The sequence below is a fragment of the Stenella coeruleoalba genome (assembly GCF_951394435.1).
Source record: "Stenella coeruleoalba genome assembly, chromosome: 4".
NCBI classification, from domain to species: Eukaryota; Metazoa; Chordata; class Mammalia; order Artiodactyla; family Delphinidae; genus Stenella; species Stenella coeruleoalba.
This window is the reverse complement of record NC_137149.1, coordinates 13,041,288-13,057,740: the sequence shown is the minus strand read 5'-3', so window position 1 is coordinate 13,057,740 and position 16,453 is coordinate 13,041,288. Positions and strand designations below refer to the sequence as shown.

At 36.7% G+C, this 16,453-nt stretch overlaps 1 protein-coding gene across 2 annotated transcripts in view; it reads right to left on the bottom strand.

Annotated features, from left to right (window-relative positions):
- SCLT1 (sodium channel and clathrin linker 1) overlaps nt 1–16,453 on the bottom strand; it is a 256,303-nt gene that overhangs the window by 195,377 nt on the left and 44,473 nt on the right. For both annotated transcript variants that reach the window (XM_079919329.1, XM_079919328.1), the window contains one exon: nt 388–446. In XM_079919329.1, coding sequence (XP_079775455.1) covers nt 388–446 — 59 coding nt within the window. The remainder of the gene's footprint in view (nt 1–387; nt 447–16,453) is intronic.

The window sequence follows — 16,453 nt, the reverse complement described above, 5'->3', positions numbered from 1 at the left end:
AGAGGTTCTCAACCTTAGCTCAATTAATATTTTAGGCTGAATAATTTTTTGTTGTTGGGGGCTGACCTGTGCACTGTAGGATGTTTAGTAGCATTCCTGGCCTCTACCCATTAGATGCCACTAGCACCCTTACCCTCCACAATTGTGACAAGCAAAAATGTTTCCAGACATTGTCAAATATCTGGGGAGGGAAGGGAAGCAAAAATCACTCAGTTGAGAACCACTATTATAGACAATAATACTGGCTTTTTTCCCCTTGTCAATTCAATGACAGATCATTTAAACCTAATTATAGCAGAATACAAAATAAACATTCCTAATACTAAAAAATTAACAATAATTAAACATAATTAAGAAAATAATATTTTTCTGGTAATTCAACCTTACCTTTGGTCAACTACTGAGTTTTCTACTGTGTCACCTGCAACTCCTTTGAAGACAGATTTCTGTAACAGAAAATACTGCATATTAAAATTTTGTTTTCTCACATCTTTCTAGTCAAAACTGACAGTAGTTTAAAATTAAATACAAGTAAACATTTTATAACCTTAAATCTGTCACTGCAATTACAAAAGAGGGAAAGAGAAAAAAAAAGTTATATTAACTGATGCCAAAAATGTATTCAGTAAATTTTAACGCCCATACATAATAAAACTCTTGGCAAAATAGAAATAGGAAGAAATTTCTCGATTGATAAAGAACATCTACCAAAAACCTACATCAATTACTATTCTTCATAGTGGAACATCAGAAGCACTGCACGAAATTCAGTAATAATACAAGGCTGCTCACTATCACTGCTAAAACTCAGCATTGTACTAAAGGTTCCAATCAGTGGAATCTGCTGCAGGGACAGGGGGTTGGAGATCTAAAGGTTGAAAAGGAACATACAATACTATTCTGATCTACAGACAATTTGACCATTTACCTAGAAAACTCTCTCTATAATCTACCAATTATTAGGACTAAGAACAGAGTACACCAAGTCACCAGATAGAAGATCAAACATGAAAAAAACAGCTGCTTTCCCAAATACCAGCAATAATCAGAAAATGTGATAGGAAAAAATATGGTATTCACTACTATAAGAAAAGGTAGTACTTGAGAATAAAACAAAAAAAATGTTGCAATAACTTTAATAAAATATTAACTTTACTGAAGGACATAAAGGATCTAAATAAACAGGGTTCTATACCATATTCATATGTGGAACAGTCAGTATTATAAATGTATATATTTCTTAAAATTCACTGCAGGTACAATGCAATTCCAAAAAAGAAATCCAATAGAATAATTTATGAAACTTGATCTTAAACAGATGGTAAAGTTCCTATGTTTGAGTAAATGTGCAAGAATAGCCAAGATAATCTGGCCAAAAAAAAAAAAAAAAGAGGGGAGAACTTGCTCTACTACATGAGAAAACACTATAATGCTAGAGTAATTAAAACAATATGGTTCAGACACAGTAACAAACAGAACAGTACAGAAAATTCAGAAATAGATTCAAGTATTTATGGGTATGCAGTATATAAAAGAAGTGGAATTATAACTATAATAAATGGACAAAGTACTGCTTTTCAACTAATAGTGTTGGGTAAAAAAATAAAATTAGATCCCAGCACACACTAAATGGAAAGTAAATTACAGATAGATTAAAGATCCAAATGTTTTAAAAAGTTAATAATTATTGAAAGAAAATGTATTATTGACCTTGAGATACAGAAAGCTTTCTTAAGCTCTAAAAATGCAGAGACTATTGTCTGCTTTGTTCACCAATATTCCAAGCAGTGCCTGGCATACTCTCACTCAAAATACATTTTCTAGCCGAAAGACACAAGTAGTAAAATCTATAAACAGAAGAAATAACATATTTTACAATCCAAATTTAAAACTTCTATACAACTAATGACACCATAAGCAAGGTTAAGAGGACAGTATAATTTTAACATGACCAAAAAACACAGTAACTATTATAAAGTATGCAGAAACATTCAAAACACAAGGAGATGTATAAGAACTTTCAGTGGAGCTTTTACTGTAATTAAAAAAGAATAGGATAAATGAAAAATAATACAATAGGATCTCATAAGTAGGTCAAGGGATTAGCAAGACATATGTATCAACATGGATATATCACCAAAAAAGGGGTTACCTTCTAGGAGTAGAAGGAAGGGAATGGGACAGGGGAAGGACAGACAGATTCAAAGGGATTTTTTAAAAAAATGATGTACAGTTGACTTATTGTGTAAGTACTGTGCACAGTACTGAGTTAGGTGTATAGCAAAGTGATTCAGTTATTTCATTTCAGATTACTTTTCATTATAGGTTATTACAAGATACTGAATAGAGTTCCCAGCGCTATACAGTACATTCTTGTTCCTTATGTATTTTACAAATAGTAGTTTGTACCTGTTAATCCCAAATTCTTAGTTCTTCCCTCCCCCTCCTTATCTCCCCTTTGGTAACAATAAGTTTGTTTTCTATGTTTGAGAGTTCGTGTCTGTATATAAATTCATTTGTATTACTTTTTAGATTCCACATATAAGTGATATCATATGATACATGCCTGACTTACTTCACTAAAGTATGATATTCTATAGGTCCATCCATGTTGCTGCAAATAGCAATATTTCATTTTTTTTATGAGTGAGTTAATATTCCACTGTATATTTATACTACATATTCTTAGACCAATCATCTGTTAATGGGCCCTTGGGTTGTTTCCATGTCTTGGCTATCGTAAATAGTGCTGCTATGAACATAGGGGTGCATGTATCTTTTTGAAATAGAGTTTTCATCTTTTCTGGATATATACCAAGGAATGGGATTGCTGCAGCAGATGGTAACTCTATTTTTAGATTTTTAAGGAAACGCCATACTGTTTTCCATAGTGGCTACACCAATTTACCTTCCCACCAATAGTGTAGGAGGGTTCCCTTTTCTCCACACCCTCTCCAGCATTTATTATTTGTACAGTTTTTGATGATACCCATTCTGACCAGTGTGAGGTGACATCTCTTTGTGGTTTTGAGTTGCATCTTTCTGATAATAAGTGATGGTGAGTATTTTTTCATGAGCCTGTTGGCCACATGTAGGTCTTCTTAGGAGAAATGTCTGTGGCCAGTTTTTGATTGGGCTATTTGTTTTTTTGTTATTGAGTTGTATGAGCTGCTTGTATATTATGGAAATTAAGCCCTTGTCAGTCGCATCATTTGCCAATATTTTCTCCCAGTTGGTAGGTTGTCTTTTCATTTTGTTTATGGTTTCCTTTGCTGTGTAAAAGCTTGTAAGTTTTATTAGGTGCCATTCATTTATCTTAGCTTTTATTTCTTTTACATTGGCAGAATGCTCTAAGAAAATATTGCTATCAGTTATGTCTAAGAATGCTCTGCCTATGTTCTCTTCTACGAGTTTTATGGTGTCATGTCTTAAATTTAGGTCTTTAAACCATTTTTGTATATGGTATGAGGCAGTGTACCAATTTCAGTGACTTACATGCAGATGTCCAGCTTTCTCAACACCATTTGCTAAAGAGACTGTCATTACTCCATTGTACACTCCTGCCTCCTTTGTCAGAGGTTAACTGACCATAGGTGTGTGAGTTAAATTCTGTGCTCTCTATTCTAAAGATCCGTTGATCTAAATATCTTTTTGTGCAAATACCACAATGTTTTGATTACTATAACTATGTAATATAGTCTGAAGTCTGGAAGGGTTATGCCTCCAGCTTTATTCTTTTTCCTCAGGATTGCTGTGGCAGTTCTGGGTCTTTTGTGGTTCCATATATATTTTACAATTATTTGTTCTAGTTTGGTGAAAAATGTCATGGATATTTTGATAGGGATCACATTACATCTGTAGATTGCTTTGGGTAGTATGGCCATTTTAACAATATTAATTCTTCCAATCCAAGAGCATGAGATATCTTTCCCTTTCTTTGAATTACCCTCAATTTCCTTTATCAATGTTATATAGTTTTCAGCTCCTTGGTTAAGTTTACTCCTAGGTATCAATACTTTTTTCTTTTTGATGTGATTTTAAATGGGATTGTTTTTTCACTTTCTCTGATATTTTATTGTTAGTGTAAAGAAAAGCAACAGATTTCCGTATATTAATCTTGTAGCCTGCTACTTCGCTGAATTCATTTATTAGTACCGAATAGGTTTTACGTGGAGACTTTAGGGTACTCAAAATAGAGTATCATATCATCTGCAAATAGTGACGTTTTAAGTTCTGCCCTTCCAGTTTGGATAAAATTTATTTTTCTTGTCTGATTGCTGTGGCTAGGATTTGCAATACTATGTAGAATAACAGTGGTGAGAATGGGCATCTTGTCTTAAATCTGAATTTATTGGGAAGGCTTTCAGCTTTTCACTACTGAATATTATGTTGGCTGTGGGTTTGTCATAAGCAACTTTTATTATGTTGAGATATGTTCCCTCTAAATCCACTTTGGTGAGTTTTTATCATGAATGGATATTGAATTTTGTCAAATTTTTCTGCATCTATTGAAATTATCATGTGGTTTTTGCCTTTGCTCTCATTAATATGGTGTATAATATTGATTGATTTGTGTATTGAACCATCCTTGTGACCCTGGAATGAATCCAACTTCATCATGGAATGCTCCTTTTTATGTATTGTTGGATCCAGTTTGCTAATGTTTCGTTGACAATTTTTGCATTTATATTTGTCAAAGATATTCGCCTGTAATTCTCTTTTCTGCAGTGTCTCTGTCTGGTTTTGTTACTAGGGTGATGGTGGCTTCATAGAATGACTTTGAGACTGTTCTCTCCTCTTCAATCTTTCGGAATAGTTTGAAAAGGATACATTTAAGTTCTTCTTTGTATGTTAGGGAGAATTCCCCAGTGAAGCCATCCAGTCCTGGACTTTTGTTTGAAGAGGTTCTTAGGTCTGTCTACCAAGACAACAGAAATAAAAGCAAACACAAACAAATGGGACCTAATCAAACTTAAAAGCTTTTGCACAACAAAAGAAATCACCAACAAAATAAAGACAATCTACGGACTGGAAGAAAATATTTGCAATGATTCAACTGACAAGGGTGTGCGTGTGTTAATCTCCAATCCCTAAATTATCCCTCCCCATCCCTGTCCCCTTTGGTAACTTTCAGTTTATTTTCTATGTATGTGAGTTGGTTTCTGTTTTGTAAATGACTTCCTTTATATCACTTTTTTAGATTCCATATATAAGTGATATCTTATGATATCTGTCTTTGTCTGACTTACTTCACTAAAGTATGATATCTCTAGGTCCATGCATGCTGCTGCAAATGGCATTATTTCATTCTTTTTATGGCTGAGTATTATCACATTTTATGTATATGTGTGTGTGTATATATATATACCACATTTTCTTTATCCATTTCTCTGTCAATGGACATTCAGGTTGCTTCCATGGCTATTGTACATGCTGTGGCTATGAACATTGGGGTGCATGTATCCTTCTGTTTTAGTTTTTTTTTTCTTTTTTAAAAAATATTTATTTATTTTGGCTATGCTGGATCTTAGTTGTGGCACATGGGATCTTCGTTGCAGCATGCGGGATCCTTAGTTGCGGCACGCGGGTTTCTTAGTTGCAGCATGCAGTTTTCTTTCTTTTCTTTTTTTGCGGCACGCAGGCCCCTCACTGTTGTGGCCTCTCCCGTTGCGGAGCACAGGCTCCGGATGCGCAGGCTCAGCGGCCATGGCTCACGGGCCTAGCCACTCCACGGCATGTGGGATCTTCCCAGACTGGGGCACAAACCCATGTCCCCTGCATCGGCAGGCAGACTCTCAACCACTGTGCCACCAGGGAAGCCCGCATGCAGTTTTCTTAGTTGCGGTGTGTGGACTTCTTAGTTGAGGCATGTGGACTCTTAGTTGCGGCAAGCCTGCAGGATCTAGTTCCCCGACCAGGGATTGAACCTGGGCCCCCTGCATTGGGAGCATGGAGTCTTACTTACTGGACCACCAAGGAAGTTCCTGCATGTATCCTTTTGAATTAGAGTTTTCTGTGGATATATGCCCAGGAGTGGGAATGCTGGATCATATAGTAACTCTATTTTTAGTTTTTTAAGGAATCTCCATACTGTTTTCCACAGTGAATGCACCACTTTACATTCCCACCAAAAGTTTAGGTGCGTTCCCTTTTCTCCACACCCTCTCCAGCATTTGTTATTTGTAGACTATTTAATGATGACCATTCTGACTGGTGTGAGGTGATACCTCAGTGTGGTGTGAATTTCCATTTCTGTGATAACCAGCGATGTTGAGCATCTTTTCATGTGTGTATTGGCCATCTGCATGTCTTTCTTGGATTCTGCCCAGTTTTTGATTGCGCTGTATGTCTTTTTTTGATATTGATGTGTATAAGCTCTTTGTATATTTTGAAATTAATCCCTTGTCAGCAGTAGCATTTGCAAATATTTCCTGAAATATGAATTGGAAAGACAATCCATAGCTTGTCTTTTCATTTTGTGTATGGTTTCCTTTGGTGTACAAAAACTTTTAAGTTTAATTAGGGGATATCTTTTTTTTTTAAGGAGCCTCATTTTATTTGTTGAGAGAATATTCTTTTTCTTTTAAAGTATTTATTTGGCTGCACCAGGTCTTAGTTCTGGCATGCGGGATCTTTGTTGCCACATGCAGGATCTTTAGTTGTGGCATTCAGGATCTTTAGTTGCGGCATACAGGATCTTTTAGTTGCAGCATGCGGGCTCTTAGTTGCATCATGCAGGATCCAATTACCTGACCAGGGATCAAACCCAGGCCCCCTGCATTGGGAGTGCAGAGTCTTAACCACTGGATCACCAGGAAGTGCCCATTTGTTTATTTTTATTTTCATTACTCTAGGAGGTGGATCAAACAAGATCTTGCTGTGATTTATGTCACAGAGTGTCCTGCCTATCTTTTCCTCTAAGAGTTTTATAGTGTCTGGCCTTACATTTAGGTCTTTAATCCATTTTGAGTTTATTTTTTGTGTATGGTGTTACAGGATATTCTATATTTCATATACTTCATTCTTTTCCATGTAGCTGTCCAGTTTTCCCAGCACCACTTATTGAATAGACTGTCTTTTCTTTATTGTATATTCTTGCCACCTTTGTCATAGATTAGCTGACTGTAAGTGCGTGGGTTTATTTCTGGGTTTATTCTGTTCTATTGATCTTTGGGTGCTTTTGTGCCAGTACCATACTGTTTTGTTTACTGTAGCTTTTTAGTATAGTCTGAAGTCAGGGAGTGTGATTCCTCCAGCTCCATTTTTCTCAATATTGTTTAGGCTATTTGTGTTTCCACTCTAATTTTTAAATTTTTGTTCCAATTCTGTGAAAAATGCCACTGGTATTTTGATAGGGATTGCACTGAATCTGTAGATTGCCTTGAGTAGTAATGGTCATTTACCAATATTGATTCTTCCCATACAAAAACAGGTCTTTTGCCTCCTTAAGTAGGTTTATTCCTGGATATTTTATTCTTTTTCATATGATGGAAAATGGGATTGTTTCCTTAATTTCTCTTCCTGATATTTCATTGTTAGTGTATAGAAATGCAACAGATTTCTGTATATTAATTTTGCTTATTTTTATGTTAATTTTGTATTCTATGACTTTACCAAATTCATTGATGAGCTCTAATTTTCTGGTGGCATCTTTAGGATTTTCTTATCACCATATCAACTACAAACAGTGACAGTTTTACTTCTTCCTTTCCAATCTGGATTCCTTTTACTTCTTGTCTACTCTGATTGCTGTGGCTAGACTAGGACTTCTAACAGTATTTTGAATAAAAGTGGTGAGAATGGGCATCCTTGTTCCTGACTGTAGATGAAATGCTTTGAGCTTTTTAACACTGAGCATGATGTTAGCTGTGGGTTTGTCATATGGTCTTTATTATGTTGAGGTGTGTTCCTTCTATGCCCATTTTCTGAAGAGCTGTTTTTTATCATAAATGAATGTTGAATTTCATCAACAGTTTTTCTGCATCTGTTGATGTGTTCATATGGTTTTTGTTCTTCAAATTGTTAATGTGGTGCATATCATTGATTGATTTGAGGTATCAAAAAATCCTTGCATCCCTGGGGTAAATCCTAGTTGATCATGGAGTATGATCCTTTTAATGTATTGTTGGACCAGTTTGTTAGTATTTTGTTGAGGAATTTTGCATCAATGTTCTTCAGTGATAATGGCCTGTAATTTTCATTTTTCATGGTATCTTTGTCTGGTTTTGGTATCAGGGTGATGGTGGCCTCATAGAATGAGTTCGAAGTGTTCCTTTCTCTGCAATTCTTTGGAATAGTTTCAAAAGGATAGGTGTTAACTATTCTCTAAATGTTTGGTAGAATTCAACTTTGAAGCCATCTGGTCCTGGACTTCTATTGGTTGGTAGTTTTTAAATTACTGATTCAATTTCTGTACTGGTAATTTGTTCATATTTTCTCTTTTTTCTTGGTTCAGTCTTAGACTGTACCTTTTCTAAGAATTTGTCCATTTCTTCTAGGTTGTCCATTTTATTGGCATATAGTTGCTCATGGCAGTCTCTTATGATCCTTTGTATTTTTATAGTGTCAGTTGTACCTTCTTTTTCATTTCTGATTTTATTAATTTGCACTTTTTCCCTTTTTTTTCCTGATGAGTTTGGCTAAAGGTTTATCAATTTTATTTATCTTTTTCAAAGACCAGCTTTTAGTTTCATTGATCTTTCCTACTGCTTTTTTTTTTCAGTCTCTATTTCATTTATTTTTTGTGATCTTTATGATCTCTTTCCCTCTACTAACTTTGGGTTTTGTTTGTTCTTCTTTCTCTAGTTCCTTTAGTTGTAAAGTTAGGTTGTTTGAGATTTTTCTTGTTTCTTGAGGTAAGCTTACATCACTAAAAACTTCCCTCCTAGAACTACTTTTGCTATGTCTAATAGGTTTTGGATCAGCATGTTTTCATTTTCATTTGTCTCTAGGTATTTTTTTAATTTCCTCTGATTTCTTTATTGATAAACTGGTTGTTCAGTAGAATATTGTTTAGTTTTCACGTATTTGTGGACTTTTGCAGTTTTTTTTCTTGTAGTTGATTTCTAGTCTCATAGTGTTGTGGTCAGAAAAGATGCTTGATATGATTTCAATTTTCTTAAATGTACCTAGGCTCGTTTTGTGGCCAAGTATGTGATTTATCCTGGAGAATGTTCCAGTTGCAGTTGAAAAGAATGTGTATTCTGCTGGTTTCAGATGGAATGGTCTATTTATATATCAATTAAGTCCATTTGGTCTAATGTGTTATTTTAAGGCCTGTGTTTCTAATTGATTACATCCATGGATATAAGTTGGATGTTAAAATCCCCTACCATTATTGTGTTATTGTTGATAGTTCCTTTAATATCTGTTAATATTTGATATATTGAAGTGCTCCTATGTTGAGTGCATATATATTTACAATTGTTACATCTTCTTGGATTGACCCCTTGATCATCACGTAGTCTCTTCCTTTAGGTCTTGTAACAGTCTTCATTTTAAAGATTTTTTTTTTTCTGATAAATATTGCTACTCCAGTTTTCTTGTGATTTCCATTTGCATGGAATACCTTTTTCATCCCCTCACTTTGTCTGTGTGTGTGTCTAAATTTGAAGTAACTCTCCTGTAGGCAGCATATATATGTGTCTTGTTTTTGTATTCATTCAGCCAGTCTGTGTCTTTTGGTTGGAACCTATAATCTGTTTACATTTAAGGTAATTATAAATAGGTATGCTCTTATTGTCATGATTTGTTAATCATTTTGGATTTGTTTTGGGGGTCTTTTCTCCCCCACTTTCTTCTTTTGTTATCTTCTCTTGTGATTTGATGACTATCTTTAGTGTTATGTTTGGATTCCATTTTCTTTTTTCATGTGTATATCTATCATAGATTTTTGGTTTGCAGTTATCATGACATTTTTGTATAGCAGTCTATATATGCACATGACTGTTTTAAGTTGATCTCTTCATTTCAAATGCATTTTAAATACCCTAAATTTGTAATCTCCTCCCCCCACAATTACTATTTTTCATATAATATTTTACATCGAATTATTTTGTGTATCCCTAAACTACTTACTGTGAATATAGATTATTTTACTACTTTTGTATTTTAACCTTCCTAGTAGCTTGCTGTGTGGGTGATTTCCTACCTTTAGTGTATGCTTGCCTTTACTGGTGAGCTTTCTCATTTTGTAGTTTTCTTGTTTCTAGCTGTGGCCTTTTCTTTTTCACCTAGAGAAGTTCCTTTAACATTCGCTACAAAGCTGGTTTGGTGATGCTGAATTTCCTTTAGCTTTTGCTTGTCTGTAAAGCTTTTGATTTCTCCATCAAATCTGAATGAGAGCCTTGCTGGGTATTCTTGGTTGTAGGTTTTTCCCTTTCATCACTTTAAATATATTGTGCCACTTTTTTTGGTATGCAGAGTTTCTGCTGAAAAATCAGCTGATAACCTTATGGGAGTTCCCTTGTATGTTATTTGTTGCTTTTCCCTTGCTGCTTTTAGTGTTCTTTATCTTTAATTTTTGTCACTCTAACTACAATGTGTCTGGGTGTGTTCCTCTTTGGGTTAACCCTATATAGGACTCTCTGTACTTCCTGGACTTGGGTGACTATTCTTTTTCCCATGTTACAAAAGTTTTCAGCTATTATGTCTTCTAATATGTTCTCAGACCCTTTCTCGTCTCCTTTTGGGTCACCTATAATTTGAATACTAGACTTGGACTTGGTATTGTCCCAGAGGTCTTTCAAACTGTCCTCATTTCTTTTCATTCTTTTTTCCTTCTTTTGTTCAGCAGCAGTGATTTCCACTACTCTATTTTCTAGCTCACTAATCCATGCTTTGGAATCATTTAGTCTACTATTGCTTCTTGTAGTGTATTTTTCACTTCAGTTATTGTGTTCTTCTTCTCTGTTTAGTTGCTTTCTATTATTTTCCATCTCTTTATTACAAACTTCTGACTTCTTGCTCTGTACATCCATTCTCCTCCTGAGTTCTTTAACCATCTTTATGGTCATTCCTCTCAACTCTTTCTCAGGTAGACTGCCTATCTTATTTCTTCTTTTGGGGTTTCATCTTGTTCCTTTGTCCGGAACACATTCCTCTGCTGCATCATTTTGCCTAAGTTGCTATTTGTATTTTTATTATGTGGTGGATTAGTTATGTTTCTTGATCTTGGAGAAGTGGCCCTCTGCAGGAGGCATCCTATGCATCCCTGCTGGGTACTCCTGTCTTGTCACCTAAGTTATATGCTCTAGGGGTTCCCCCTAATAGGGCTGTGTGGATCCTTCTCTTGTGGTGGGCTCTGTGGGCAGTCTAGTAGGCTTGGTTGGCCCCTAGTCTGGTTGCTGGCTAGGCCCTGCCTTATGTGGATGCTGTTGGTTGCTGTTTAGTGGGGCCTGGTCATGAGGTGGCTGGCTGTGGAATCCTAGGGGGCCCCAGGACTAGTGCTGGCTCACTGGTGGGTGGAGTCAAGGTCCCAAAGATTCTGGAGCTGTTGCCCATCCACTGTTGCCAGATCCTGGGACTACACTACTGGAGGGCAGAGCTTGTCCTGGAGTCTGGCTGCAGGGCCCAGAGATCACAGAGATCATTTGAGAATGTTGGGTGGGTGGGGCCAACTCCTGACACAGTTGGGTATGGGCTCCAGGGTGTCCTGAAGGTGGCTTTGGGCTGCTGGTGGGCTAGGCCAGGGCCTAACTGGTCCCAGGGTAAATTGTTTTCTTGCTTCTGTTGTCTGCCCCCTGGTGGGTGAGACTGGTTGAGAGGACTGTGCAGGCCTGCAGGCAGGAGGAGTTGGTGCCTGGTCACTTGTGAGTGGAGCTGGGTGTTGGCCCTCGGGTGGGCATGGCTTCCAGGGACATGTCTAGAGGAGCCTGTGGGCTCATGAGGTCATGAGTCAACCTGTCTGCTGATGGGTTGGGCTGTGTCCCTGCTCAGTTAGTTGTTTGGCCTGAGGCATCCCAGCACTGTAGCCTGTAGGCTGTTGGGTGGTGTCAGGTCTTGGCACTAATGAGCTCAAGGGACAATCCCAAGATGTCAGCTGCCATAGAAGCAGCATTCAGGTGGCTGAATGTTCCCCAAAATGTCTGACACCAGTGTCTCTATCCCCAGAGTAAGCTGCATCTGCCCCCACCTCTCGATGAGACTATCCAAGACCAGCAGATAGGTTTGTCCCAAGCTCCTATCAAATTACTTCTTCTGTCCTGGGTCCCAGTGCATGTGAGGCTTTGTGTGTGCCCTTTAAAAGTGTAATCTCTATTTCCCCCAGTCCTTTGGGGCTCCTGCACTTAAGCCCTGCTGCCCTTCAAAACCAAGTGCTCTGGGGGCCTATCTTCCTAGTGCTGGACCTGGGCTGGAGAGCCCAATGTGGGGCTCAGAACCCTCACTCCTGTGGGAAAACCTCTGCAATACAATTATTCCCCAGTGGGTCACCCAGTTGGGGGGTATGAGATTTCATTATATCAGGAGTCCGCCTCTTCTAGCCATCTTATTGTGATTTCTTCTTTTTGTCTCTATCTGTAGAAGATGTTTTGTGATAGGTTCCAGTCTTTTTCATCAATGATTTTTCTGCTTGTGATTTCAGTGTGCTCATGAGAGGAGAGGAGATCAGGGTCTCTCTACTCTGCCATCTTTAACCTTGGAGTGACTTATATGTGAGCTCCTCTTTTGGTCTCTGCATTTTCCTTCTCCTACTTTGTTTCTCTGGGTTGTTATGAATGTCCATTGGTAAAGCCACTGTGTGGAAGGATCCTGGGACCAGAGCCCTCTGCTCCAATGACTACATTATCCTCATCACATGAAGAGATGCTTCTTCTTTTTCAGGAGTATCTGAGAGCCTCAAACCTTCTTTCTACTCCACCCACTCTTCCCCTCAAAAGAAGAAGCTGTCTTATCAAACTGTGCGATGGGGAGAAGAGTCACTGCCCACACCTACTGTATGTTTTTGATTTGTGGTTACCCTGGATTTCAAGTATGCTGACCTATAACTATACCTACTTGCATTAAACTGATAGTCATGCAAGTGCAAACACGTCGTAAATGATCTACATTTTTATATTTCCCTCCCCCACATTTTGATTTTGATGTCCTATTTTACATCTTGATGCTTATCCTTTTGCTGTTAATCACTTTTGCTTATAATCACTATTACAATTTTTTTTTAAACCTACATTGCTTATTTAAGTGATCTTCAATCATTTTATATATTTGCCTTTCCTATTGTGATTTTTCCCTTTCCTATAGATTCTTGCTTTTTTTTTTTTTTCTATTTAGAGTAGGGTAGGTTTAATATTGCTGTATGTTGTTAGTTTTTACTTGTCTGAGAAATTTTTTCTCTCTCCTATTCTAAATGATAATCTTGCTGGATAGAGTATTCTAGGTTGCAAATTTTTCTCTTTCAGGAATCTGAATATATCATGCCACTCTCTTCTGGTGTGCAAAGCTTCTACAGAGAAATCAGCTGATAGTCTTATGGGGATTCCCGTGTAACTGTTTTTCTCTTGCTGCCTTTAGAATCCTCTCCTTATCTTTAACTTCTGCTATTTTAATTATGACATGTCTTGGTGTGGGTCTGTTTTGGTTCATCTTGTTTGGGACCCTCTGTACTTCCTGTACCTGGATATCTGTTTCTTCCTTTAGGTTGGGGAAGTTTTCAGTCATTATTTCTTCAAATACATTTTTGATCCCTTTTCTCTCTCTTCTTCTGGAATTTCTACTATGCATAGGTTGGCACACTTTATATTATCCCAGAGATCTCATATGATGCCCTCATTTGTTTTCATTTGTCTTTCTGACTGCTGTTCTGACTGGATGAGTTCCATTATTCTATCTTTCAGATGAATTATTTGCTCTGTGTCATTTAATATGCTATGCATTGCTTCTAGATCGGTTTTCACCTTAGCAAGTGAATTGTCTAATTTTGATTGGTTCCTCTTTATAGCCTCTAGTTCCTTGTTACAGTGATCTGCATTTCTATCAGTCTTTCTTAATTCCTTTAGCAGTTTTACTAACTCCTTTTTGAACTCAGGGTCTGATAGACTGGAGAATTCTGTTTCATTATTTGTTCTTTCAGGGGATTTCTCTTGTTCTTTTAGGTGGGAGTAGCTCCTCTGCTTTTTCATTTTACTTAACTTTCTCTGTCTCTATGAATTTAGGGGAAACAGTTATCTACTGTGGTCTTGAAGGGGTGTTTTTATGTGGGAATGTCCCTGTGTAGATTGAGTGAGCCCAATCTTTTTGGTGCAAGGGCCAGTTTTGATATGGATGCCAACCACATCTTTCCTTAGAGTGTGCTGGCTGTTATCCCCTTGATAGAGGGTGTGATTGGTGTTGTGGTGTCCAGAGCCTGTGCAGGATGAGGGGCAGGTCCTCCTCTTTGCTGTCATTGCCCTGTCAGGGCCTGCACAGGGTCTGTTCTCTAGTTGTTAAAGTAGAAACCCTGAGGGTTGTGTTAGACCAGGCTCTGTTGTCCTTGAGTGTGTGGTCACAGCAAACATATATGTTGCCCATGCAGTCATCTGCAGTTCTGCCCAGAAGCAGCCCGAGGTCATGTCTCTTTCTCCGTGTATTCATCCAAGACCTAGTGGTAGGCTGTGGTGTGGAATAGGCTGGGGCTGGGACACAGTGGCTTGCAGGAATCAAGGATGTAGTCCAGTTGATCAGTCATTTACTTTATGATTAATGTTTTTTTTAATCCTGTTGAAGACATCTTGCCTATTATAAGCTGATGGACTTTTCTCCCAAATTTTCTTCTGAAACCACTATTACATTTAGACATACAATCAATCCAGAAGTTACATGTGAGAATAGTATGGGTAGGGATCAAGATTTTTTTTTCTCCTACATAAAAATCTGGCGTGGGTAGGGCTACTTCTGAACTCTATTCTGTTCAGTTGGTTTACCTGTCCATCCTTGGCCAACATCACACTGTCTTAATAATGAGAGCTTCACAATAAACCTTGACTTCTGCTACTATCTGTTCTCCAGCTTGTTATTCTTCTTTAAGATTGTCTTAGCTCTTCTTTGCCTTTTGCACAAAAATTTTGGAAACAACTTGTCAAATCTGAAGAAAAAAATCCCCCAGTATTTTGATTATGATTTTGTTGAATTCAATTAAGCTATATAATCCATGAACACAGTATATCCTCATATTTATTATCTTAAGGTTTTCATTAGAATTATTTCTAAGTATTTAATGTATTTTCATGCTACTGTAAATAGTATCACTCTTTAAATTTCATTTTCAATTGAATTGTTGCTATTTATAGAAATAAAATTAAATCTGTAATTTTGTCTTGTATCCAAAAACACTACTAAATTCATTTATTAAATCTGACAGATTGATGATTTTTGAATTTTCAATATACATCGTATTGTTTTCTACAAATAATGATAGTATTCTTTCTTCCTTTCCAGTTTTTGTATCTTTATTCATCTTGCTTTGAAGAAAAGTGATTTTTACCAGGCATCCATGCTTTACTCCCATTTTCAGGGGGAAAACTTTCAACATTTCACCATCAAGTACAATGCACATCTAGTGTTTTGTAGCTAGTCTATCAAATTAAGGAAGTTTCTTTCTGTTCCTAGTTTCCTGAGACTTTTTATTGTGGTAGGGAGTTAAATTTTACTAATTATTTTCTGATTTCTTGACATAATCATATAATTTTTCTTCTTTTTATGCTGTCAATATGGTGATTTATGTTGATTTATTTTCAAATGTTAAACCATCTTTGTTTAATTAATATATTTTATTTGCTAACAGTTAAGTATTTTGAAAGTAAGTTCATGAGTAAGACTGCCTATAGTTATCTTTTTTCAAAACTCTGTTCCAAGTTTGTTATCAAGATTATGCTGGGTCAAAAGCAGTTGAGAAGGAATTCCCCATTTTATACTCTCTGGAACAGAGATGTAAGATTGGTTTTATTTCTTCCTTTTCATGACTGGAAAAGTTCACTATGAAGTCCTCTAGACCTAACGTTTTCTTTAGTTGGATTTTTAAAAAATTTCTTTAATGCTGTGTTTAACCCATATATTCAAATTAGTATCATTTCAACATTTCAATAAAAATTACTGAGATATTTTATTGTTTTGTCACACTGTTTTGAAATCCAGTGCAAGTTTTACACTTAATAGCACATTTCAAGTGTTCAATAGCATGACCACTAGAATTCTAGAAAATGTGTTGTGTTTACCCTTTCACATTTAGATCTTTGTCTACCTGAAATTGATTTCTGAGCGTAATGTGAGGTAGGAATCTAGTTTCATTTTTTCCATATGAGTATCCAGTTGACCCAGAACCAATTTATTGAAAAGATAGTCCTATCCCCCTGTTCTGCTATGATCCTTTTGTCTTATATCAAGTGTCCACATATGTGTGAATCTGTTTCTGGACTCTATTCCATGTCACCTGTTTATTCATCTACACAATCTTAATTACTGTAATTTTTGTAATAAG